This window comes from Mesoplodon bidens (assembly GCF_964165515.1).
Source record: "Mesoplodon bidens genome assembly, chromosome: 10".
NCBI lineage: Eukaryota > Metazoa > Chordata > Mammalia > Artiodactyla > Ziphiidae > Mesoplodon > Mesoplodon bidens.
This window is the reverse complement of record NC_138172.1, coordinates 79,112,961-79,140,264: the sequence shown is the minus strand read 5'-3', so window position 1 is coordinate 79,140,264 and position 27,304 is coordinate 79,112,961. Positions and strand designations below refer to the sequence as shown.

Genomic DNA, 27,304 nt, shown 5'->3' with positions numbered 1-27,304 from the left:
TCCTTTGCCACAGACATGAGGTTCAAATTCCCTCTCATGGCCATTGGCCTGGAAGTTGCCATGATTGTTTTATTTGGATTATTTGTTCGGTATGAAACGGATCAGAACATTTCCCAGCAGCCCAACAGCACCAAGTCACCTACCGTGGATGTGGACAGATACCTTGACTTGTATCCTCGTGAGTAAGCAATGTGCTTCTTATTGTACATTTCTGGGTTCACAGAATGTGAACCCATTTTAGGTTCTCAGAATGTGAGGTCTGTGAATACTGTAACCCCTAGCACTCTACATGGGAGCTCCTTATAGAATTATGTGATAATTCTGAGTGCTAAGGTTATTATAAGTTTATGCTGGGGCATCTGGTCTCTGTAGTTAATGAGTTTGGATAGAATCTGTGTTTATTAAAATGTCAGAACAAGAAGCTGAAAATGTAAATAATTGATCAATATTTTGTGTTGCCTACATGCTGCTAAATGACCATATTTTTCCCTTCATCACTAGTTCTGCAAGGTATAAAAATATCCCCCCCTCCAAAAAAAAAGACTCAAAGTTAACTTTGGAGGAGAAAGAGTAGAAACAAAATGGAATATTGAGAAGGAATTCATGTAAGGGTCTTAAGGTATAAGAAGGCGTATTAAGGATGATATAGGATGTAAATGATGTACTCGAGGTTTTACAATACTCTGAAAGGAAGACCGTTTGTTCCTCTGAGAGGAGAAGAAACATGTGAGCACCTGACATATTTTAAAAGCAGGACCCTTCCCTGGGAAAGGCGACTGGAGGAAAGAAGGGATTTAGTTTCAAGTTTGGACAGGCAGGCTATGAAGTACTTAGTATAAAAATAATAACTACCATTTACTGACTGCTTACTATGAGCCAGGCATATTCATCACCTTGTTAACAAGGGAGAGAGGCTGTAATATAATCCTGTTATACAGACTGATTTTTCAGTGAGGCACAAATAATTTTAGTATTTATTATTTATTAAATGTTAAATTTTATTAATTTATTAAATTATTTTTGTAACAATATTCATTATAGTTCTAGAGCATATGTCTAAGCTTTTTTAAAAAATATGACATTTGTTCTCTCATTCCTACACATTTTTTAGGGAGTTTATATAATGGGGAGTATTCTCACGTAGAAACTGTGACCTAGAGTTGCCAAGCGACTCAGCCAAAATGCACGTTCGCAAGTTAAGGGCAGAGTTAGGACCATAAGTCAGAGACTCGGGGTCCAAATCTAGTTCTCTTTACACTACATCGATATCCAAAAGGGTTCTTGATGAAAGAATTTTATAATTTGCAAGTTCAAGAACACCAAAACAGAAAATAATTCTGTTCAACTCTGTATGCTTTTGTACATTTCGTTTCTTCATCCAGTAAACATTTTTACTATGCACCAAGCATGTGCTACAGCAAACTTACTCAAAGATAAAACAAGTAAGATGTCTTTATTTTAAGATTCCACTGTTCGGTACACATGTAACCGAAGAGCTGCAGTATGGCATAGAAACAAAATGCCAAAACTATAATCTAAGATTAGTGTTATTCAAATAAAGTTATCTTAAGAGATCAAAAGCTTTGTAATTTGCATAATTCAAGCTGAATTCTCTCAGTTCCAGTGTCAACACTCATAGGTAAAACTTCAATTCAGAATTTAAGATAAAAGCCAAGTTGGAGAGAAGAGTCAGTAAACATGGTCATTTTTTTCAATCGCCTAGCAATCATATAACCTTTATACTCTGCTTGCAAGGAACACAGAAATTCATTCATTTTATGATGCATTAAGAAAATATCTATTTAGCTCCCAATTCTCATCAAGCCATCTTCAAGGTCCTAGGCTCTAGGCAGTAAATAAAGCAAAGCAAACAAAACAAGCAAAGTCCACGCCCTTACTATTACCGAAAGTGGAGTTTGGCTGCTCGCTCAAAAGCCAATAAAGAAGCAAGTTTGGTGGAAAGGAAGGTTTGCTTTATTATAGCTGCTGCAACTGAGGGGGAGGGCAGACTCCTGTCCAAAGGCCAACTCCCCCCCGCCCCCCGACAATCTGAGCGCAAGAGCTTTTATAGACGGAGGGAGGGGGCTACATGCAGAAGCAGCACAGTCAGCTCTGACAGTCCTCTTGATATTGGTCATCAGGGGTCTGATCAGTGTCATATTGATTAAGTACAGTTAGTCTTTAGTTCCAGGGTTGGTTTGTTCCCATTTCTTTGAGGCCAATTCTCAGAACTGTGACAGCTTATGTCATGGCTACAGTCTGTTCATCATGTAGTTAACTTCTTCCACCTGGCCGGGGTTTCAGTATCTATAAGGCAGCTCACAGCATGCGGCTCAGGGTATTATCTGTAGCCCATGAGGAGGAACTAAAGGTCCTTGACTTTGGTTAAGGACTAAACTATTATTATTTAGTCTTTTTGGACTGCTATTCTTTGCTTCTGCATTTTCTCACTTCTATTAAACTTATTCTCTGGCTAGAGTTTTTCCACAGACAAAAGGCAGGTGGAGAACATGGACGGGGGGAGGACCATAGGGTCCTGCTCTATTTCATTATGAAGATTACATTCCAATGGGGAAACCCAGACCATACACACACACACACACACACACACACATATACATATATATATGAATAGATGTATATTCAATATGTATATATATATTCATATTCATATGTATACTGTGCTGGGAGGGGAAAAGCATTTACACATATATACATATATGTATATATGTGTATATATATACATATACATATGCATATCTGCATATAATACAAGCAAACATATACATGTATATATTTGCTTGTATGTTATACATACACACAGCACACTGCCATACACTCACACACACACACTCACATGGTAATAAAATGCCACAGCAATAAACAAAGCAATATTTACAAAAACAGATGTACCTGGACAAGGGGGATATCCTTTCAGCCTTTCTCAACCAGAGTTATGTGAATGAATTAAGTCTTACTAGCCCAAGGCATCCACTGCATACAATTAATTAACTTCTCTTCTGTGCTTATACAGTGGTACCAATCCTGTACCATCTTTGAGAGAACTAGAAAATAATTACTTAAATCATTGTCTTGTTCCATGGCTTAAATGAGAAATCTGATTGAGAAAGGCAGTTAATGTAGAGTCTGGATAGGTCTTTTTGATATGAAGTGACATTAAACAGAACTAAAAGAGGCAAGAGAATAAGCTATATGGAAACGGAACAAGGACATTTTATATGGAAGAAACAGCAAGCGCCAAGGCCCTGGGGTATTTAGTAAACGCAGTGAGCAAGCAGGGAAAACAAACTCAGAAGTGTGAGAGTTCGGGTGCTACAGAGCCTTGTAGACCGTTGTAAGCAAACTGTTTTTATTCTGAGTTGATAAACAATTGGAGGACTTTGAGAGGAGGAGTATGATATGACTTAAGTTTTAAAGACATTCTTCTGGATGTTAGGTAGAAAAGAGTTTGTAGGGGATCAAGGGAACAACTAGGAAGTCATATTATGAGAACCATCCAGTAATCCTGAAGAGATATGAAAGTAGGCTGGACCAAGGTCATAATGGAGGAAGTTCCGAGAAATGGTCAAATTCTGGCTATAACTTGAAAGCATCGCTAAAAGGATTTTCTGTTATATCAGCTGTATCAAACATGAAAACAAGAGAGGGATCAAAAAATGATATCTAGGGCAGGATTCTTTTTCACTTCTTTAAGGAAACATCAAATCACAGTTGCCAATAATAATAATGATTAACAATCAACAGCCAACACACATACACAGACACACAGACACACACAAAACACAACATCTTCCTCACTATAAGGGTAGTGAAGCCAGGACATAGGCGGGGGCAGGATAGGGAAGAAGAATTTAAGCAATAGAGGCCCCTGGGGGCCCAGAAGAAGGGCATTAAGCAGAACACAAAGTGAAATTTTACATGGAAGGCAGTCTTCACTCATTCAAAATGCTCCCCATAACTCAAGTCTATACACAATTAAAAGTTCTCTCTTCTGTAAGGTGGCTCCCAAGATCTAAAATTCTGGTTAGTACTAATCTTCCAGTTCAGCTATGTTATCACTGATTAAGATATTTTGTAGAACAGCCCTAGAAACCACACAATTATACTAATTAAACCTATATATTTTTTCGTACATTTCAAACAATTGACGTACATCAAACTTATGCAACAGCATAAGTCACTGGAGAGAAGATTATTAAATATTCACTCACTAAGAAGCAAAGTTCAAGTCAAGTAACAAACATTTGGGGGCACCTACCTAGCACCATGGACTGTGCCAAGTTCAGGGGTTCAAGCACAGAAGAGCCTCATTTCCTGCCTAAGAAGCTCACAGGGAGTTTCACCAGTTCTCAGTTGCAGTGTGGTGAAAGCTATGAATTTTTCACAAATAAATAAAGTAGGACCTTAATTTATATTTAAAATAAATTCAATAGGATATAAATTTATTCATCTCTCTCCTCTCTTGTATTCCTCACTATGCAATGCAGAGAAATCCTGGCATCTGCTCCCATCCCAGGGCACAACTACAGAAGTGGGCAACACACCTGAATATCACATTGCATGTCATGACGGACCCCAGAGAAACTCATTTGAGGAACTAAATACACTCCATGGTTTTTGGCCTTCATGGCACCCAGCAAAGTGTTGGCCACTTTGTTGAGGCAAATAATTTGAAAAGGAATGACATTTGGCTGTGACTGTCAACTAATCCTTGCTAACACGTAGCAAGACTAGAGAAAAGTAAAGTTTAAGGAGAAGGCTCCTTGAAGGCTGTTAACATGTTATTAGAGATTCTACAAACACAAGGTCTTTAATGCCTACAGGACATTAAAACCACATCAATGAACTTTATGTCCTCTGTTAAATATTAGAATCCATTAGTCTATCTTGAACTTTGAGTGGATCCCATGTGTGATCTTGTTACATTGATCATTTGAAAAATACTGATTCACAGTTATGCAGATACTCCAAATGTTGACATATTTCATTATATAATATCAAAAAAGGATACTTGTTAATATCACCAAAAATCTCACCAGAAACCCCAAGAAGTTTCAGAAAACTGACAAGCTTGTAGTGGCAGACATAAATTTTCTGAAATTCTGATTTTTTAATTTACTTCTAATTTTTTAATTTACTTCTTATATAATTAAGTATAGTTGATTCACAATGTTGCGTTAGTTTCTGGTGGAATTCTAAGTTTTTTTAAAACTCAAAATGTTTACTGGCGACAAATATTGTGAGTTCTTTTCATTGAAATCAAAACATCACTTCGTTCATTTTTCAGAAAAAGTTAATACCCATTTGAAAAACCATAGTTTATATCAATTTTTTTCCAAAAAAAAATGGAGTTCTGTGGAAAAGTTGCTCACTCAGTTCATAACTCAAACAATAACAAACGTGCTTTTTCTTTTCTGAGACAACGATCATGTTTCAGTAGTGCTTTATGTGTAAAGACATGTATGAGAGGGTCAGTAGTTACAATTAATGATTTTTACTGATTCATCAAGGAATTTGTAACTAAAATTGGCCTTTTTTTACTGCAAGTGTGTGGTCATGAAGAATACCAGACTACTAATTCAGCTTGGTACCACTGCTTTCATTCATGCTAAAGTACAAGTAGTTTTCTATACCATTGTTTTTCATCATCTGCGGAAATATCAACACAGTGAAAAAGTCAAATATTATCCTGAATTAGAATTATCATAAAAATAATTTTAACTTCAGATTCCCTGAAAGTGCTTCCAAGATGCCCAAGATGTCTGCAGATCACACTTGAAGAATTACTGAAGATATAGGTAAACTGGCAACGAATGTACACAGCACTAGAAATTATTTTATGAATTTCAATACCAGCAACAGATTAGTACAATGATTTTTAAAATCTCAATTTAAGAATATGCTCCTATATTTATTCAGATATCATTTTATTTATTTATTTATTTATTTATTTAGGCAGGCAGGCAGGCTGCGCCGCGCGGCTTGCAGGATCTTATTTCCCTGACCAGGGATTGAACCCAGGCCAGGGCAGTGAAAGCACCGAGTTCTAACCACTGGAACACCAGGGAATTCCTCATTCAGTTCATTTATTACAAAAGGTTCAGCAAATCTAGATATAGACAGGCAAAGGGTTCCAAAAAGTGCAGGGTAATGATTCCTAGGAAATTGTTTGCTGCTATCCTAAGTGATACAATGCTTGAATTAACATGCTGTGTTTTATAATCTAACAATAAGATACCAGCTTCCTGTATGCTGCCTTTGAGTTGACTCATTTTGTTTACTTAAAAGGACTGGAAGCAATGAGCACAGATAGAACCCATATCTTGGCTTCTAACTACCATTTTCCCCTCAGAGGCTCATTCCAGGTCAGGGTAAAGAAAGCTCAAGGTAAGCCAAGTGCATAAAGACTAATGGGGGCGTGTCAAGAGAACAAAAGATCCTACTTGAAAGAGCACCAGCTAGCCAAATTGGGGATAAATAGAGCATTAAAAATAATAATGGTATGATGGTGATAGATTATAACACACTGAAACAAAGAAAAATTGATGATAAACGGGCACAGACAAGCACATAAACAAATGAAATAAAACCAAAGGAACGTGCACAATGTTACAGCTGTGCCCAGCAACACTGTGCAGAGCATCTGGTTCTTGAGGGTCATCTAGAAGTATGCCAGGTAAAGAAGTGTTGGGTATAGGGGAATTCCCTGGCGGTCCAGTTGTTAGGACTCGGCACTCTCACTGCCAGCGTGCCAGGTTCAATCCCTGGTCAGGGAAGTAAGATCCCACAAGCCACGTGGCGTGGCCAAAAAAAGAAAAAGTGTTGGAGGTGGGATGGGGCGGACATTCTAGGCAGCAGGCGTGTACAAGAAATAGAGGAGAAGGAAGGTTCTGTTTCATTTTTTTGTTGGTTGGTGGTAGGAGAGGGAGAGTTGGAATCATCAGCTGCATTTTAAAGGCATTGAGTTATCAGGGCTTAAAAGAGACCCTAGTCCAAGATAAATGTGAAGTAAAATATAGAACAAAAATACCAGACATTGCCAAGTTTACTTTAGAGGTTAAAGTTGCCTGTTACTGATGGAGACAAATACTATATCACTTACACGTGGAATCTAAAAAATAATACAAATGAATCTATATACAAAACAGACACAGACTCACAGACATAGAAAACAAACTTATGGTTACCAAAGGGGAAAGGGAACAGGGATGGACAAATTAGGAGTATGGGATTAACAGACATAAACTACTATACATAAAGTAAATAAGCAACAAGGATTTACTATATAGCACAGGGAATGTTACCCAATATCTTGTAATAGCCTATAATGGAACATAATCTGAAAAAAAAAAAAAAAGGCAAATCACTATGCCTTATACCTGAAACTAACACAGTATTGTAAATCAACTATACTTCAATTTTTTAAAATTGCCTGCTACTGAGAATATCGGATTTAGACAAGTCTTGGCAGTCCTTAAAACCTGTCAGAGACTTCACAAAAGTTCCAATCACTAAAGAAATCCCTTTTTCCTTCTATGAAGAGGATACTTAATTCCTTTAATGGCAGAGTCTTGCACCATAAAACTAAACTCATGACCCTCTCCTTTGTCCCCACCCGCAAAAAAAAATTCCTAGTGCAGGATGAAAGACAATACATAATCCTAACTGTTTATAAAGCTTTTTATCCATACCTTTCATACAGAATCATTATTTGTCAAGAGCCTTCTCAACTTTGTAAGCTCTCTTAGAGGAGGTTCTTAAAGCCCCCTTGTGGCGAAAAGCAGTAACAAGAATTAGATTTGGGGGAGGGGTGGGAAACAGTGGAGCACTGTTAATACAAGAAATTCCTCCCTCTATATAATGTCTCGTTTTCCAACAAAGGAAGAGGGGGATAGAATCTGAATAATTATTACTCCCAGTGTGAGACATTACAAAATTAGTTAAATCAATTTTTAAATTAGTTGGTTATTGCACACTTTAAAATCAGCTGATGACAGGAGGAACAAGAGTACTCTCGGAAAAAAGAAAAGAAAGTTTAGAAAAACAACTTGGCGTAATGAAAAAAAAAACACAGTGAAGACAGTGAGACTGGGTTCTTATTTTTATTTTAGTTTTGTGATTATAAACAACTCACCTAACTTCTCTAGATCTTAGAGTCCTGACCTAAAAACAAAATAAAATAAATGAAACAACTTATAGAGCTAGGAGAGACTTTGGGCTTCATCTAATCCAAACTGTTCTTTAAAGAGGAGAAAACTGAGTTGCAGAAAGGTCGAGGAAAATCATAAACAGTAAGTCATGCATACTCTCTGAGCTCCACTCCAACTTAGTCTATGATCTAAATCAAATGTTTACATAAAAAATTTAAATGGTGGTAAAACAATCTGTAAAAATAGATGAATGTATGTAGTCACCTATATTTCCAGAATCAAACAGGTTGATGTTAGTTGACAGTTGCCCATCGGCAGGTCAGGTAAAATCCCAATTCTGAAGTTCTCTGGGAAGATATGAGATGAGGGTGGGCATCCAGAATGCGGGTATAAGTCAGATTATTGCCAATAGGCATTATCTCACTAGGAAAAGAAAAAAAAGACTGCAGCATTCTCCTCTCTGAGACCTCCCTCAAAGCTGCTAAGGAGAGGGAATCTTCAGAAATCTAATTTTTCCTTTTTCACCCTCCTCAGACTGACTGTCTTGGGAGGTTGCACCAACAGACAATAAAATGACCAAAAGGCTCACTGCTTGGATGGGGTCGAAAGAATAATGACACTGTGTGTGCCCGAATCAGCAAGTTTGGTCTGGCTTTCTCATTCTCTTTATTACATTTGCAGCACTCAAATACAAGTGAGACTAGCTTCTAGACCACCAAAGGAACCTCGTAATTCAGCCTATGATACCAACTTCTGTCTGTCCTGGTATTTGTCATAGAGTAAAATGGTAGGGTAAGTCCCCATGGCTCCAACCAGCCCTTTTCAAATACTGGGAATCTTTGGAAAGACAGCATCTTCATCCACTTCCAGGTCTGTGATCACTGCCACAGATTAGTTGATCGGGTTTAATCCGAAAAGTTTGGAAAAAATGTAGTATGCAAGCTGTGTTGGGGAGAGAGTCAGGACAGTTCTACAGAGACGAGGGGAGCCCAAAGGGAAGGTGCTACAGACTCTAAGAGCGACATTAGCCTGAAAGAAGGTTATTCGGGAGTGTCTTATGAACACCTGCAGCAGAAGTGTTTGGGAAGAGAGAGAAGCCTCAGCTGACCCCACCAGAAACTCTGAGACTGGGATTGTCTAGCTTCAGGTGGCCCTCTCCTGAGGCAAGGGGATGCACATGTGAACCAGACACTGGGCTCAGGCTTCCCGAGGGAAGGCCTGTGACCTGTATAAGACAAGAGTGTTTCCCAGAGGGAAGGGAGAGCTGTCCCCTGGCAGCACTCCCTACAGCCCTAGGAAATGTGAAATATAGCTTTTGCAGTATTGCAGATGAGAACACTGAAGCTCCCAGAGAATAAGTGACTTGCCCAAGGTCTCACAGTCACATGATACAATTGGGGGATATCAGCCTACAGCTCCAGAACCAAGTCAAGTATCTGTTCCTCAAGAGGATACAGCCTTCCTTCCGTTGGCTTAGAAAGTGTTAACAAAGACATTATCCCATATGACTTGAATAATGATCTAGTAAGATTTCCAGGGCTGGTCCTATTATACACATTTGATAGATAAAGACAGCAGCTCATTGATTTAGTCAATGTTGCCTCTTTTCCTATATGCACGCTTTTATGACAGATTCAGGGGAGCAAAGGATGAGTATGCCCTAATCCCTTCAATCAGGAAACTCACAATCTAGTGCAGGCAATGGACACCTCACCAAATAACTATTACAGTGTGATACGTGCTAAATAAATGGTAATGCAATGTGACAAATGCTAAAGCTGAGGTTTGGGAAAGACAAGAGGAAATATTAATTTTCCCTGAAAATACTGGGAAAGTCTGAAAGAGCAGGTGATACTTGCACTGTGTTTTGCAAAGTTTTCCTCAGGTGGAAAGTAATGGAAAACTCTTCAGGGAGAGGATGAAAGACACACTGGTATGATAGTGCATAGTCTTCCAAGAAAAGGCTCAAACACTGAATAATTTGCCCAAGGTCTCCTGGCTGGTAAGTAACGAAGCTGGCACTTGAACCCAGCCTTTGGCAGCCCAGTTAACATTCCCTTTGTAGTGTTCTCTGAAAAGGATGTAACACTTAGTAAGTGGAATATGCTATGATGTAACACTTTCTGAGTGGTCCTCTTATGCAGATTTTTTTTTCCTCTGCTCTTTTGCAGTCTTCCAAGATGTGCATGTTATGATATTTGCTGGGTTTGGCTTCCTCATGACCTTCTTGCGAAAATATGGCTTCAGCAGTGTGGGCATCAACCTACTCATTGCTGCTCTGGGCCTCCAGTGGGGCACTATTGCACAGGGGATCCTGCAGAGCCATGGAGAGAAATTCCACATTGAAATCAAAAAGTGAGCACCCCTTATTTTCCAACCATTGTGCTTTCAGAGTAATTGTTTCTCTGCTTAGTCTCTTGACAGTCAGCCTCTGAACTGGCTTGCAGATTGTTTCCTTTCCATGATAGAAGATCGTTGGGATCCAAGGATCTAAATCAATGCCTTGCTCAACTGAGCTGGACCATACATTCATGTCTATACCCACTATGATTTGACCTTAAGGGTATGAGAAATCTCCTTCCATAAAATTATTATTCCTTCCTTATTAAGGTAATAATTATTATTATTCCTTTACCTTATTAAGGTAAAACCCTAAATGAGGTAAAGAACAGGTAGGTTAAAGGAAATGTGAGAGCAACTAAAGATTGTATGGTAATTGGAGGTGGGGGTGGGCAAGGACGTGGGAGAGGATAAAAGTAGGCCTGGGAGAAGCACCTGATGGGAACAGGTGGGAAGAGGGCCCTTGAACTCTGGACAGGCTGATGCTGTAGTTCATTACAACTCACATATGTGGGGTGTGAATTATTCTTCAATGTCTTCTTTCTTCTTCCCTCAGCATGATAAATGCAGACTTCAGTACAGTCGCAGTTCTGATTTCTTTTGGAGCTGTCCTGGGAAAAACAAGTCCAATCCAAATGCTGACCATGACAATTTTAGAAATTGCTGTCTTTGCTGTCAATGAATATCTGGTTGTCGAGGTATTTGGGGTGAGTGTTCTAGTGATACTTACCTAGCTTTGAACATCACAATACATGTATTGGATGCCCACTATATTCAGGGACAAACCTTGGTGACAGTGATACCATAACAAATAGTAATCAAGTCATCATTTGGGTGCCTACTGTAAACCAGGAGTTTTATAAACATTATTATTTTTTATTATTATTTATTTATTTATTTATGGCTGTGTTGGGTCTTTGTTTCTGTGCAAGGGCTTTCTCTAGTTGCGGCAAGTGGGGGCCACTCTTCATCGCAGTGCGCGGGCCTCTCACTATCGCGGCCTCTCTTGTTGTGAGCACAGGCTCCAGACGCGCAGGCTCAGTAGTTGTGGCGCACGGGCCTAGTTGCTCCGCAGCATGTGGGATCTTCGCAGCATGTGGGATCTTCCCAGACCAGGGCTCGAACCCGTGTCCCCTGCATTGGCAGGCAGACTCTCAACCACTGCGCCACCAGGGAAGCCCTTATAAACATTATTTAATTGCAGTATCACCACAACAGTGTAAAGTAGGTATTATGATGTTACTATTTATACACGATAAAACTGATGATCACAGATGCTAAATGACTTACTTGCCTGAATCTGGATTCAAATCCAGAATTTTCTAGCTCTACAACTCTTTTTATTAAAATACATTTTCTATCAATAATCAATTCCTATTTATATTTCAACTACTCATTGAATAGCTCTTTCAAAGCCTTTTATTAAAGCTTAGATGAAATTTCTTCTCCTCCCTGAAAATCTCATTGATTCCCCCAAGGAAAATAAATAGAATATTTCTGGGCACTCTCCAGTATTTTATTTATGCCTCTATTGAACATGTAATTCAATAGCAAATACTTTTGGTAACTTTCTAGGTGTCATGTGTTGGTGATTCAGTGACAAACAAATAGTTAAGGTCTCTGTCTTCATAGGGTTTACAACCTAGTGGGGGAGACAGACATCCAACAAATGATCATACATTCAACCATCTACCTATAGAATCACGCACACACACACACAAAAATATTATTATAAATTGCTACACATGCTTTGAAAAAATAAATAGAGCAGCTCTGAAGGAGTATACCTAAAAGACCTAACTTAGACTGTGGAATCAAGGAAGACTTGTCTGAGGAAGTGACAGCTAAGCTGGACCTGAAAGGTACATAGGAGTTTATCAAGCATGAAAATTTAAATAAATTAATAAATTTGTATCATTTTCCTACTTTATAAATTTATTTATTTTTATTTATTTATTTATTTATTTTATTTATTTTTGGCTGTCTTGGGTCTTCGTTTCTGTGCGAGGGCTTTCTCTAGTTGCGACAAGCGGGGGCCACTCTTCATCGCGGTGCGAGGGCCTCTCACTGTCGCGGCCTCTCTTGTTGCGGAGCACAGGCTCCAGACACGCAGGCTCAGCAGCTGTGGCTCACGGGCCCAGTTGCCCCGTGGCATGTGGGATCTTCCCAGACCAGGTCCCGAACCCGTGTCCCCTTCATTGGCAGGCAGACTCTCAACTACTGCGCCACCAGGGAAGCCCCATTTTCCTACTTTAATAAGTACAGAGTAATGCCTTGGGTTTGCAACACTGAACTTTCCATCTAGAGACAAGAAATGTAGAAAACTGGATCAAATCCATTGTGTCCTAAAGAGGGACCTAAAATGCACTTCTTCAAATGAATCTTGGACCTCAGCTGGTTTTCTTTTTCTTTGTTTTTTTCTTTTCTTTTCTTTTTTTTTTTTTTGTGGTGGCACTGAGCAGCATGTGGGATCTTAGTTCCCAGACCAGGGATAGAACCTGTGCCCCCTGCAGTGGAAGCGCAGATCTTAACCACTGGACCGCCAGGGAAGTCCCTCAGCTGGTTTTCCTATCATCATTGCAGGGTGAAGCTTCTTGAAACTTCAAGTCTTTGAGTTACAAGGAAGTGAGCTTTTACTGCAATGTCAAGTGAATGCAAAAATCATGTTTGTTTTGTATCAAGTGCAATGCATAATATTTCACTGAGAATCTCCCTAATCTGGGAAAGTAACCTAAAATGTATTGAGTGCCCACTAAGGACCTAACAGTTGAAAAACATGGTCCCATCTAAATCTTACCACAAACTGTATTAGCTGGGTAACATTTCCCCATTTTACAGAACTGGAGATTCAAAAAAGTAGAGTAATTTGTCTAAAGTCACATCAGAGAAGTACCTGACTTAGGACTGAAAGTCAGTTCTGTGTGGCTCCAATGCTTGCACTTTTTTGTTTTTCACGATCCTGTTTTATTCCCTTTCTCTGACACATTTTTTCTCTCTCTTGATCTTTTTTTCTTTAACCCATGAAGCAGTTCTTTCATTGACCTCCCTCCTGTAGTGAGTTTCACCTCTATTTACATGAATGTTTTTCCACCCTCAGGCCTCTGATATTGGAGCATCAATGACCATCCATGCCTTTGGGGCCTACTTTGGTTTGGCTGTAGCAGGCATCTTGTATCGATCAAGCCTGAAAGAAGGGCATCACAATGAAGAGTCTGTATACTACTCGGACTTGTTTGCAATGATTGGTGAGTTGGGATGAACTTGCCTGATTCTTGTCTATTTGGTCAGATGCAAGGGAATACCCCTATTTTCCCCTAACTCTTAGATAACAAAGCATAAAAGTAAAGACATCTTGTCAGTGCCCAAGGCAAACGGCTTCCCCTGGACTGCCTTCCATATTCAGAACTAATATCCCTTTTTGTGATTTACTACAGGGACTCTTTTTTTATGGATATTTTGGCCCAGCTTTAATTCGGCCATCGCTGATGCTGGAAAGAACCAGTACTTGGCCATCGTAAACACATACTTCTCTCTTGCCGCCAGCGTGGTTACAGCCTATGCATGCTCCAGCCTTCTTGAGAGCCGAGGCAAGCTCCATATGGTAAGTGCCATGTTAACCCCCATGGAACTTTCGCTAAGCGACCCTGATGGCTGCTCTGATGACTAGTTCACTTCTGCATCACTGATGAGCTGCCCGAACAAATCACAACACTGCAGACCTTGGAGAATAATCTGAAAATAACATTCCTTCATTCTTCAAATGTGTACTCTGGCAAATTAAAAGTGTTATCAAGGAATTTACAGTCTAGTAGGGAATATCATGCAAAAATGAAAGATCTGAAGCATATTTCTTTAATGATATAGCTAACTGTCCCCAAGTTCTTAGAAAATCTTTCTTAGAAACAGGAATTTCTACAAGAGTAGAAAAAGAGAGTGGGAGAATGCAAGTTGATTTTATTTTTCTAACAGCAGATACTTCTCTCAAAGAAATAACAACTAAATGTAATGTGGGATCCTGAATAGGATTCTGGAAAAGAAAAGGGATATTAGTGGGAATACTGGTGAAATTCAAAAAGGTATTTAATAATATTACGCCAATGCTAATTTCCTAGTTCTACAGTGATGTAAGACGTTAACATTGGGGAAAACTGGGTGTGGTATATATGGAAACCCTCTGCAATATTTTTGTAACTCTTACATGTCTAAAATTATTTCAAGATCAAACTTTTTTCATATCTCCCCCAAAATAGTCTTTTGAGTTTCTTGCCTAAGAGCTTAAAGAAATATCAGTGCAGGAATAATCCTCAGATCAGCCACTCTTCTTTTCTGAACTGAGGGAGAAAAAAGATATTGTACCAAAATATTATTCTTTTTTAAAATTTTATTTATTTATTTATTTATTTTGCTGCATGCGGGCTTTCTCTAGTTGCCTCGAGCAGGGGCTACTCTTCATTGCAGTGCGCGGACTTCTCATTGCGGTGGCTTCTCTTGTTGCAGAGCACGGGCTCTAGGTGTTTCACTAGTCGTAGCACACAGGCTGAGTAGTTGTGGTGTGCAGGCTCTAGAGCACAGGCTCAGTAGTTGTGGCGCACGGAATTAGTTGCTCCATGGCATGTGGGATTTTCCCAGACCAGGGCTTGAACCCGTGTCCCCTGCATTGGCAGGTGAATTCTTAACCTCTGCACCACCAGGGAAGTCCCACTAAAATATTTCTAAGCATAGCTAAAGACATGTATTTCAGTTCTCTACAAATTGTTTCATGAGAAAAAATTGAAAACAATAAAAAGCAATCATACATGTACAGCTCAGTGGTACTTTCAGAAGTACTGATAACCTGTCTTCCTCTGGCAGAACAGTCAGAATATGATCTTTCTGAGGAATTCTGATAAATGGAAACTGGTTACTCTTTCCTCCACCCTCAAATGTTCTTAGAAGAGTGACACTTGCAAAAGCTGTTGTCTTTGATGTGTAATGTGTACATTTCAATGTCTCTAAATCCCCTCTTTGATTATTGGAATATCAGGGACTCTGAAAAAGCACACAGTGGCCACAGGCCTCTTTCAGTTCATGGTAACCACAAATGCATTCCAAAGCTGCATAAAGAGGCAGAACACTGCCAGAATAACTGCTGTATATTCCCACCCGCCTACTACAACTTCTTTTGATTTCCTCACATCCCTCTCCACACTGGTCTTACTAACCTGATCTCTCATGCATGACCAAAGAACCCTACAACAAGGATACCAAGTGTCAACTGCTGGGAGGAAAGGCCTTCTGAAATTACAAAGAACCTTCTTCTTAAAAAGGAATCCTGGGACTTCCCTGGTGGCACAGTGGTTAAGACGCCACGATCCCAGTGCAGGGGGCCTGGGTTCGATCCCTGGTCAGAGAACTAGATCCCACATGCATGCCACAACTAAGAGTTCACATGCCACAGTTAAGGAGCCCTTGAGTCGTAACGAAGGAGCCTGCCTGCCACAACTAAGACTGAGTGCAACCAAACAAATAAATAAAAATTTTAAAAATAAATAAAAAGTCCATTCCCCAATAATATCAAAAAAAAAAAAAAGAACGAATCCATAACCCTTTCAACTGAAGAATGTGTGGTGTGTGGAATCCACTGAACCCATGATTGCTACAGTCCTTCTGAACTCCTCCTCCTTCCTCTCACCTCACTCACATTTCTGTGCCCTACACAGGTTCACATTCAGAATGCAACCCTTGCTGGAGGAGTGGCTGTGGGCACTAGTGCAGACATGGCAAATACCCCATACTATGCTATGATCATTGGGAGCATTGCAGGAATGGTCTCCGTGTTTGGGTTCAAGTTTCTGACTGTAAGTATGAACAGACGCTCTGAGGCAAACTCTGGATCTGCCCCATCATCTTCTCACATCCCACCGGCAGAGAAAAGCTATGACAAGTCCTTTCCAAAGCACCTCTCCTTGGGTCACTCAACATGTCAGTGTTCCAGTGGTTTCTACTCTTTCTTGCTTTCTTTTGTTTATATCAGTTACTTATAACAGTATGAACTGAACGTACTTGTATTACTTTTCTCAGGGCAGTTCCATTAAAGGTTTTGTTGTTGTTGATGTTTGTTTTGCATAATTAAGGACTCTGAGCCCTACTCATGGGATTTAGGATACCATCAGTAGGTAAGAATGAGTAGGAGTTAAAGTCACTCACCTTCAAATCTATCTACCTAAGACTGAAATGAGCAGTTTTGCCACCAGTGTATTCAGATTCTTTGATGTAAGCAGGTGTCAGATGAAGATAGGGAACTGGCCTGCAGATAAAAATTTTCCTGCATGGTCATTGACTTCAGTCACACAGCTCTCTATAGCTAACAAAATAATAAAGCTTCCTCTTTTTACAATTTTAGCCATTTTTCACTACTAAACTGAGGATCCACGATACGTGTGGGGTCCATAACCTACACGGCTTACCTGGTGTGATAGGCGGCCTCGCCAGCATTGTGTTCATAGCCTTGGAGACAGCTGACACGTGAGTGAAAGAATGGGTTTTCCTGTTCCCCAAGGTCAAGTGCTGTTTTCTCTTACTCTTAGAGAAACCCAGTGATGAGAGAGCTTTTTCTTTAGCAGTCCAGACCACAGTTCGTAAGTACTGTTCTTATTGAAGCCAAAGAGACACAACCAAGATAAAAGAATTGTATTGGAAGATGTTTCTTAATCAGCATTATTAATGGTTTTTTTGGTTTAATTAACGTGTTAATTTAAATTTCTCTACCATAGGCAACTGTCTCATTGCAGATAGGACAATTTGATCACCACATTCAGATTATAGTAGGCTTACTCTTTTACTTGGTCCTACCAAAGTCAAGCATATGGGGCATATGTGATGAACTGGCAACCTTTGCATCCAATCCACACAAAGAAGAATGAGTTAGCATAATGTGGACAGCATTTGGATCTGGGGAATCAGAAAGACGGGCATATGGTTCCAACTTTGCTACCTAGTTAAGTGGCTTTTGACAAGTCACTCAGCATTTCTGGTTCTAAGTTTTCTCATCTGTAAAATGAGAGACTTGTACTATTTATTCTCTGAAATCCCTTCTAGGCTCTAACAGGCTTAGATTCTTCCCCAAGTGGCCAGAGAAAGAACAGCCATCAGTCAAATTTAGGAGAATGGAAGTGATGCCATAAGCCATCAGTCGTAATTTTATGCAACAAGATTGGAACAATTTGATATGAATGTCATCCATGCAAAACAGCTAGGAAAATTGTAGAGTTCATATCACTCAGGGAGTAAGGAAGGAGGAATCAAAATGCTAGATTTTTGATTGAAAACATGAGGAAAAGGTGAATGTGTTTGATGATGTCTCAACAAGACCACTGGCTGGAGTTATATAATATGAAAAGAAAGTGTTTCTCTTCCATTTTAGCAGATTAAAATATTACCATGTTAAGACCAGTAATGATAAATATTTGAAAAACTTGCTTCATCATATTTTCTACTGAATAGAAAATTTGCTTCCTCTTCATGTGTATAGGTGACCCATTTCTTCTGTTTGTTTTTTTTTTTTACTACTTTTGTAAATTTGGAGGACAACCCCAGAAATATCACATCTTCTTTTAGTTCTTTCCAGGACCCAACAGTGTTGAGACCAAACACTGATGTATTTTAATGCAAATCAAGCGTGACAAAAGTTTGAGTTAAAGAGTTCAACTCCTAAGTATTATAGTGTGTAAATGTTCTGCACACACACTTAAGAGGTGTCTCAGGATTAGAAATAGAGGAATTCTTGAGCATCATGCCTGGATCAGTTCCATAGATGCAATAAAACTAGTCTGTCTGGCTCTCTAGTCTGCTGGGTGGTCAGATTTGGGGTAGGTTTCATGGTTAAGAGTCTAATGCTTGGGTATTCAGGTTTAACAACTTCTTAATTTACTCAGGAAGCGTTGAGGGGGGCAAGCCTTGGAAGGCCCATTCACATGTGTGGGTAAAATTCACACATATTTCACACAGCAGATAAAATACATTTGTACAAGAGCCAAATCTATTTACTCACATGTGTCTACTCAGAATATTAAAATGCAAATCGGGTTTCTTGGTAAGCACAGAACAAGGAGAAGTTAATATACTTAAGGGACATTTTTTCAACTTACGGCAGCTTTACTCTAACAGTGCTGTTAATTTTGTCTAACTCAGTGTTTTCCAAGCCTATTTTATCATGGAATAACTTTCATCAAAAACATCTTTTAGGGCTTCCCTGGTGGCGCAGTGGTTGAGAGCCCGCCTGCCGATGCAGGCCCGTGAGCCATGGCCGTTGAGCCTGCGCGTCCGGAGCCTGTGCTCCGCAACGGGAGAGGCCACAACAGCGCGAGGCCCACATACCGCAAAAAAAACCCACAAAAAACATCTTTTAATACCTTGTAAAAGATCTTGGCAAATTCTGGTAAAATTAACAGGCAGCTTACAAAAGAAGAAAATCAGATGAGTAAATACATATTAAATATTCAACCTTGCTAGTAATCAAAGAAATGCAAATTAAAACAAGTTACCCATTTTTCAGTTATCAAATTGATAAAGATTTAATAAATTATAATATTGAATGTGGCTAAAGTGGAAAAATGGGGATATAAATTGTACAGGTCCTATTTGGAAAAGCCCTTAAGAAGAATATAAATCTTTACGGATAATCCCATTTCCAGATAGGTTTTATTTTAGGGAAATTATTGGACAAGTCCATAAGCATATTCCTAAGAGGATATATTCTCACAGCATATTTAAAAATATGAAACATCAGAAGCAACCTAAATATCCAACCTATAGAACTATAATTACAGTATATTTGTACAGTGTAATACTCTAGTAATTAAAATTATGATCCAGATCTACATTTATTGACCTGAAAAAACATTAAGATTTAATGGGAAAATCAGTATCATGACATGATTGCATTTTTATAAAAATACTTGCTTATATTTTACATGTTTATACTGATAAGATTGGAGGGAAATTAAACTTTTTCCCTTCTTTTCTTAATTAGTGGCTTTGAAATTTTTACAATGATCATATATTACTCGTACAATTTTTTCTTGAGTAGAAAAAAATTAATAAACCCTTCAAATAAAGAGAAAAAAAGGAATCTGAGTTAAGTACATTCTTTTCCCTGAAGGATGAGGAAGAAACAACACATTCTCCTAGTTCAATGGTTTGCTTTCCTGCAATAACTCAACTATTTGTTAATGGCCTGTTAAGAGTGAGGCACTGTGCTAAGGAGATTCCCACACGCCTAGTTCATTGACACCCTTATGCATTTCTATAGCTTTTTATCACATTCTTTTCTTCCCCAAATTATAAGGAATTTTTCACTCATTAAATTTTAAGGTAACTACTTCTAAGATAGAGATACTTTAATATTTTCGGTGAGTTGTCCCTACAATACATGGTAAAATTAGCTTTTCTGATTCTTAATTTCATCACAATTGTTTTTGGGGGGATGAAGTAAGGAGAGACGGCTGCTCACATTTGTTTTGTATATTGCTCCATTCTCAGTGCCTAGAAGGGAAGCTGGCACAGAGCAAGTACCCAATAAGTTGTTGTTGAATGAATCAGATTGCAAGTCAGAACCCTGTACCACATTTTTAGAAAATACTAAACCCTCTAAGGAAGACCTTTTTTTTAAAAAAAAAACATCTTTATTGGAGTATAATTCTTTTACATTGTTGTGTTAGTTTCTGCTGCATAACAAAGTGAATCAGCTATATGTATACATATATCCCCATATTCCCTCCCTCTTGAGTCTCCCTCCCAGCCCTCCCTATCCCACCCCTCTAGGTGGTCACAAAGCACCGAGCTGATCTCCCTGTGCTATGCGGCTGCTTCCCACTAGCTATCTATTTTACGTTTGGTAGTTTTGATACATCTCTCACTTCATCTCAGCTTACCCTTCCCCCTCCCTGTGTCCTCAAGTCCATTCTCTACAGCCACTATGGAGAACAATATGGAGTTTCCTTGAAAAATTAAAAATAGAACTATCCTATGACCCAGCAATCCCACTACTGGGCATATACCCTGAGAAAACCATAATTCAAAAAGAGACATGTACTGCAATGCTCATTGCAGCACTATTTACAATTGCCAGGACATGGAAGCAACCTAAGTGTCCACTGACAGATGGATGGATAAAGAAAGAAGATGTGGCACATATATACAATGGAATATTACTCAGCCATAAAAAGAAACGAAATTGAGTTACTTGTAGTGAGGTGGATGGACCCAGAGTCTGTCATACAGAGTGAAATAAGTCAGAAAGAGAAAAACAAATACCGTGTGCTAACACATATATATGGAATCTGAGGAAGATCTTTTCATCATTCCTGAAGCAAAAGGTAGTTCCTGTTTAAGTGCTTGTAAGAATTTGTGAACGTTGATCAAGAGTTTCAAAGAAAATAAATATATGAGATAAAAGAAAAATTGTAACAAATGTTTGTTTGCTGGTATGTAATGATGCACTCCGGCCTGAAAGGGGCAGGCATGCTTGCCCTCAGGAGATGAGCTTTGTTTGCTGGCTTGGAAAAACAATGGAATTTTTTTGGCCTCCTAGGTCTGCCATGGCCATGCAGGCAGCTGCGCTAGGTTCTTCCATCGGAACAGCACTTGTTGGAGGGCTAGTCACAGGTGAGCATAAAAAGTAAACATATGTTTATATCTCATGCTCTCAGCATAATAGATGATAATAAATATTGGTAAATTTAAAATTTTTCTAAACTTCTGACAGTAATCATGTAAGCTCAAGGGGATGACTTTACAACAGTATTTTAATTACTTTGCAAGTTGATTTTCCTCTTCAGCATCATAACATGACTTATTTTCTCCCCACTTTCATAGGTTTGATTCTAAAGATACCTATCTGGGGACAACCAGCTGACCAGGACTGCTATGATGATTCCGTTTATTGGGAGGTACTATATAGTGTTCTAAGGACGTACATGATGACTACCTTAGGGAAAGTTTTGCTCACCTCATGTCTAGATGTCTGTGTGGCACCCCTATGATAAAACTGGTTGAATTCCCTACTTATAGAGAGAAATTGAGAAAATGTGCCCAGAAAGATAAAATCAGAAGCTATGATATTTTCCAAAGCAGAAACTGGATGAAGAAAAGACAGACTTTAGTTGGCAAGTGCCCTTTCACTCCTCCGAGAGCAATAAAAAAGCTCCTCATAAAACTATAAGAATCCTGGGCAGTGGTGTGAGATTTTACCCCACATATAAAAGTAGACGAAACAGGTGGAGCACGCAAGGTTGAAGAATTTCAGTGAGTACACAAGAGGTTCTAGGACTAACAAAACATCAGCTTCTTTCCATCCTCCAGTTTCTACCTCTTTATATCATTGCCATTTTCTCCCAAATTATTTCCTGCAAAGCTTAAGACTGATAGATATTTGGATGTGTTCCATGGGATTTTCAAAGAGAACAGGTTTGGGAAAGCGAATGTAGTCAGGGTGGGTGGGATAAATATTTTTGTTTTATTATTTTTTCCCAACTCAAACAATTTTTATTTCCAGTTTTTTCTAAGCTTGAATAATAATAACAGAAAATCTTTGTTTTGATACTAACCTCTGACAAGCCCAGTGAAAGAAACTATCAAAAGTGCCCTAATCTTTTCTTTTTTTCAGGTCCCTAGGAGGACAGAACTGGACATGCTCAGTCATTTCCATGAACATGGCAACCACAACCAGTTAGAACATGAAGCCTAAAAACCATTCCTGTGCCTCCGCCTCTTTTCCCATTGCCTAGACTTGAAATAAAATGGCAGCATCCAGTGAGAATATGGACCAGAATGGATAGATCCTGAGCCCCAAATGTCCAGTGTGAAAATGTTTTAACATAATCTGGTGCTGTCTCTTGGCATCAATGATCGTTTAGTTGAAGAAATGTGACATACAACAGATGGTCAAATGGATTCTATTCAGGACTCCCAGATTACTCTTGCCAGTGGGTAGGTACAGGGTGAACATTCCATGTATTTTCTTGTAACTTTTTTTTTTCCACATAGAGGAAAATTTACAAAGAAACCAACATTTTCTAATCATGTCTTAATGTACGTAGTATGTCTTCAATCCCAAAGATGATAAAACCGAAGCCAATGAAACAATAATTTATGTAAGAAATCTATAGAAGAAATAAGAAAGAAATGTATGTATGTAAAGCAATAACATGATTGTTTTTTGACTGAGCTCTCTTGACTTTAAAAATGGTCTAGTTAGTAATGTTATGCCTTTGTTTTGTCGGCTAAAAAAAAAAAGCACAACCTAAAAGTTGAGAATCATGTTCTATTTGGTAGACTTTCTGAGGACATAAGCCCGGGAGACAGCCTCTCAGAGAGTTCTGAGGGACTGCTTGGAAGAGGTAAGGGAGGAACCAGGATATACAGGAGTTTTGCAACAAAGACCAAGTAGTCAGAATATCAAAAGACTACTGTTAATTAAAGACAACCAGACATCTCAAGTTAATGAATTTAGCACTTTTCTATGTATGGGAAGATGCAAGAGTCTGGGCTTGTTGAAATCATTCCTTTGATGTGCACCTCAGCTATCTGGGGCCAGGAGCCTGTGTTTTCACATCCTGAGCCCCCTCAGGTGCACCACTAGGGGTGGCGACGGTGCCTGAGGGCTTGCTGGTAGGCATCCTGCTGTTTGCATCCTGAGCTCCTTCAGGGCTCACCCTCAAGAAAGGAGGTAGTGGCTTAAGGCTGCAACATCCTTTGTTTACTGATATGGCAGGCGACATGTTTCATTCACAGTTTGAATATTCTTATGCTTAACTTCCTTTGCATGTTTACTATTTGCAATAAGAGCTCAAATGCTATCTGACCAATGTCTGTTTTGTATAAAATTTCAGGGGATTAAATCTTATTATACAATAAAGCATTTGTCTTTTTTCTTTGGTGGTTAGAATTCATTTTAGTAACAAGCACACACACACATTACACACACATACACACACATTCCTCATACTTAGTCCATACTCAATTCAAATAAATTGTTACTATGTATTCACTACCAAAAAAATCAAGTTAATGTCTCATGTTATAGGGTACATTTTGAAGAACTGAGTTTTAGAAAAAGGTAACTGACATAGTCATATAAAACCATTTCTAGGGAAATAACATAAATTTTTTTTCTCTCTGTTAACGCTGAAGATTTTTCTTCTATTTCTGGAGTCCTGGTCTCTTGCCAGGATGCGCTTAAGTATCAGTGAGGCCCTGCCATAATTAACATGACTTCAGTTCCTAGATGCTAGAACTGAAAAATGATAATAACAATTAATTATTTAATATGTTATTGCTCTGGGAAAATAGTGTAATTTATTTGTAGATCCTAAATATTTTACTAGATAAATAGGTGACTTCTTTCAAACCTGCATGAGTTTCTCTCTCAAATAGGCTTTTTGAAAAAGCTCACCTATAAAAAGTCCACTGTCCCCACTCTTGCTGATTGTCACAAAGAATCGTTTTCGACAGCAGGATGTTCCAAGTCCTCCTCGTTCCTCTGATCATAAGGCAATATTCAGAGGGTCTCCAGAGAGTTCATTTGGATATGCAGGTCAATAGGTTTAAAAAAAAAAACATTTATTCTAGGGCTTCCCTGGTGGTGCAGTGGTTGAGAGTCCGCCTGCTGATGCAGGGGACACGGGTTCATGCCCCGGTCCGGGAAGATCCCACATACCGCAGAGCGGCTGGGCCCGTGAGCCATGGCCGCTGAGCCTGCGCATCCAGAGCCTGTGCTCCGCAACGGGAGAGGCCACAACAGAGAGAAGCCCGCGTACCGCAAAAAAAAAAACAACACATTTATTCTAAAGTGGCTACTTGAATGCTCGACTGAATGCAGCACGTATACTAAAATTGGAATGATATAGTGAAGAGTAGCAGTGGCCCCTGCAAAAGGATGACACTCAAATTCATGAAGCATTCCCTATTTTATAAAAAGGGGGGGGCACTTCCCTGGTGGTCCAGTGGCTACGACTCTGTGCTCCCAAAGCAGGGGGTCCGGGTTTGATCCCTGGTCAGGGAACTAGATCCCACATGCCTCAACTAAAGATCCTGCATGCTGCAATGAAGATCCCACGTGCCACAACTAAGACCTGGTAGAGCCGAAATACAAAAAAAAAGATGCATGGAATTTCCCTGGGCGGTCCTGTGGTTTAGACTCCGTGCTCCCAGTGCTTCAGGGGGCACGGGTTTGACCCCTGGCTGGGGAACTAAGATCCCACAAGCCCTGTGGCATGGCCAAAAAATAAAAAATTACATTAAAAAAAGATACGAACTATTATGTATAAAATAAGCTACATGAATATATTGTACAATACAGGGAATACAGCCAATATTTTATAATAAATAAAAATGGAGTATAACCTTTAAAAATTATGAATCACTATATTGTACACCTGTGACATATAATATTGTACATCAGCTATACTTCAATAAAGTGGCTCCTTGATATTTTTGTAAATTTTTTCATCAACATAAATTCAAATGTCAACTTTCTGCATATTTTATTGGTATCCTCCTAAAATGAAACCTATTAAAGTATGACCAAATGTCCTCAGAAAATACTTGGATATTTTGCTCAATGCCTCTTTGAAATAACTAGACTTTCCACAAGTTTTTATTTTGAAACAATCTCAAGCTTTCAGAACAAGTTAGAAGTAGAGTACAAGGAACTGTTTCCTGAACCTTTTAAGTTTCTGGCCTCATTATCCCTGAATATGTTAGTATGTATTTCCTATTAACAAATATTCTCTCAACCAGAATATAATCATCAAAATCTGGAAATTAACATTGCTAAATTATGACCATTGTTAGCTCGGGCTGCCATAACAAAATACCAGAGTTTGGGAAGCTTAAACAACAGAAATTTATTTTCTCATAGCTCTGGAAGCTGGAAGTCCAAGATCAAGGTGTTGGTCAATTTGGTTTCTGGTGAGAACCCTCTTCCTGGCTTGTAGATGTCTGCCTTCTCTTTGTGTGCTCACATGGCCTTTCCTAATTGTGTGAGCACAGAGAAACAAGAGAAAGCTCTTTGTCTTCTTATAAGGCAACCAATCCTGTCAGATTAGGACCTCACGCTTATGACTTCCTTTAACCTTAATTACTTCCTAAAATCTCTATCTCTAAATACAGTCACATTGGGGGGTTAGGGCTTCAACACGAATTTGAGAAACACAATTCAGTCCATAGCAACCATCAAATCCTGAGACCCAATTAAAGTTTCACCAAATGTCCCAATGACGCCCTAAACAGCGAAAGGACCCAGTTCAGAATCACATTTTTGCCTTTAGTTATCATTTCTCTCTAGTCCCTTAGTCTGTAACAGTTCCTCAGTCTGTCTTTGACTTTTATGACCTTGACACTTTTGAATATTATAGGCCAGTTATTTTGTAGAATAAAATAGGAAGGCCACTGGCCTCCATCATTTCCTTAACTAACATACAGTAGTTCTATTTACTGACATCCATTTTACTCAACTCATGGAATTAAGCAAACTGTTCTATTACTGTAATCATATTATTCAAACAAGTATATGTTATCAGTTTACTTAATAACTGAATGATGCAATTTTAGCAACTTGCCAATATGGAGTTTTTCTAAAACACCCAATTCAATACTTATTCATGCTTTACAAGTGCACTTAATGTGAGTGGTAATTTCTATGTTGACTTTATCAGAAAGTGCAAAGTTTGGGAGTTCCCAAGACCACACTCAGTTTCAATAATTTGTTAGAAAGATTTACACAATTCAGAAAAGCTATTATGCCTGTAGTTCCAGTTTATAATAGCAAAAGGATCCAGATTAAAATCAGGTGAAAGAAGCAGAACAAAAGACAGGGTCTAAGAAAGTTCCAGACACAGTCTTCCAGTGGTCCGCTCCCAGTGGAGTCAAGTGGACTGGGCTTACTAGCAGCAGTGATGTGTGGCAATGTGCATGAAGTACTGGCAACCAGAAAGATCACCCAGCCTTGGTTTCCAGGGTTTTTATTTGGGCTTTGTCACATACACTTGGCCAGTCACCCACATGGCTGACCTTAGTGTTTACCCTCCAGAGACTTAGCTATTGCCACACAGCCAAAGACCACACCATAAACCATATTACCAGAGACCATCCAGGTGGCCCAAGGTTCCCAGGTAAACAAACACACTTTATCAAGCAGGACATTCCAAGGTTCAGGGGTTACCTCCCAGTAGCTCAGAGCAAAGGCCAGACCTCAAACAATTATATGTTATCAGTTTACTTAATACTTATTTGAATGATGCATTTTTAGTAACTTGCCTGTATAGAATCTTTCAAAAACATCCAACTCAATGCTCACTTGTTTTATAAGTGCAATGAATGAAAGTGGTCATTTCTAGGTTGGCTATATTAGAAAGACTATAAAGACAAGTTGCTAAAACAACAACAACAGAAAAGAAACAAAGAAATTGCTCTTGCATCAGACAAGAGCAACATAGAAAATAAAATAGGGCTTCCCTGGTGGCACAGTGGTTGAGAGTCTGCCTGCCGATTTAGGGGACGCGGGTTCGTGTCCCGGTCCGGGAGGATCCCGCGTGCCACGGAGCAGCTGGGCCCGTGAGCAATGGCTGCTGGGCCTGCACGTCCGCTCCGCAACGGGAGAGGCCACAACAGTGAGAGGGCCGTGTACCGCAAAAAAAAAATAAAATAATAAAATAAAATCAAAAATAAAATAAACAAGACAACAATCAAGACTGGGAAGTAAACAACACAAAAATCTAGAAAGATTCTTCATTCAGATTGCTTGCCTAGTTTCT

At 39.1% G+C, this 27,304-nt stretch overlaps 1 protein-coding gene across 1 annotated transcript; it reads left to right on the top strand.

The window, feature by feature from the left end:
* On the top strand, positions 1–22,236 carry RHAG (Rh associated glycoprotein; the record flags this gene model as incomplete). Its single annotated transcript, XM_081246928.1, has 10 exons — positions 1–178; positions 10,343–10,526; positions 11,068–11,218; positions 13,609–13,756; positions 13,946–14,112; positions 16,211–16,348; positions 16,894–17,015; positions 21,082–21,155; positions 21,366–21,439; positions 22,156–22,236. The coding sequence occupies exons 1-10, from the start codon at positions 16–18 to the stop codon at positions 22,234–22,236; spliced, it is 1,302 nt and encodes a 433-aa protein (XP_081103054.1). The 5' UTR covers positions 1–15.
* Between the last annotated feature and the right edge of the window lie 5,068 nt (positions 22,237–27,304).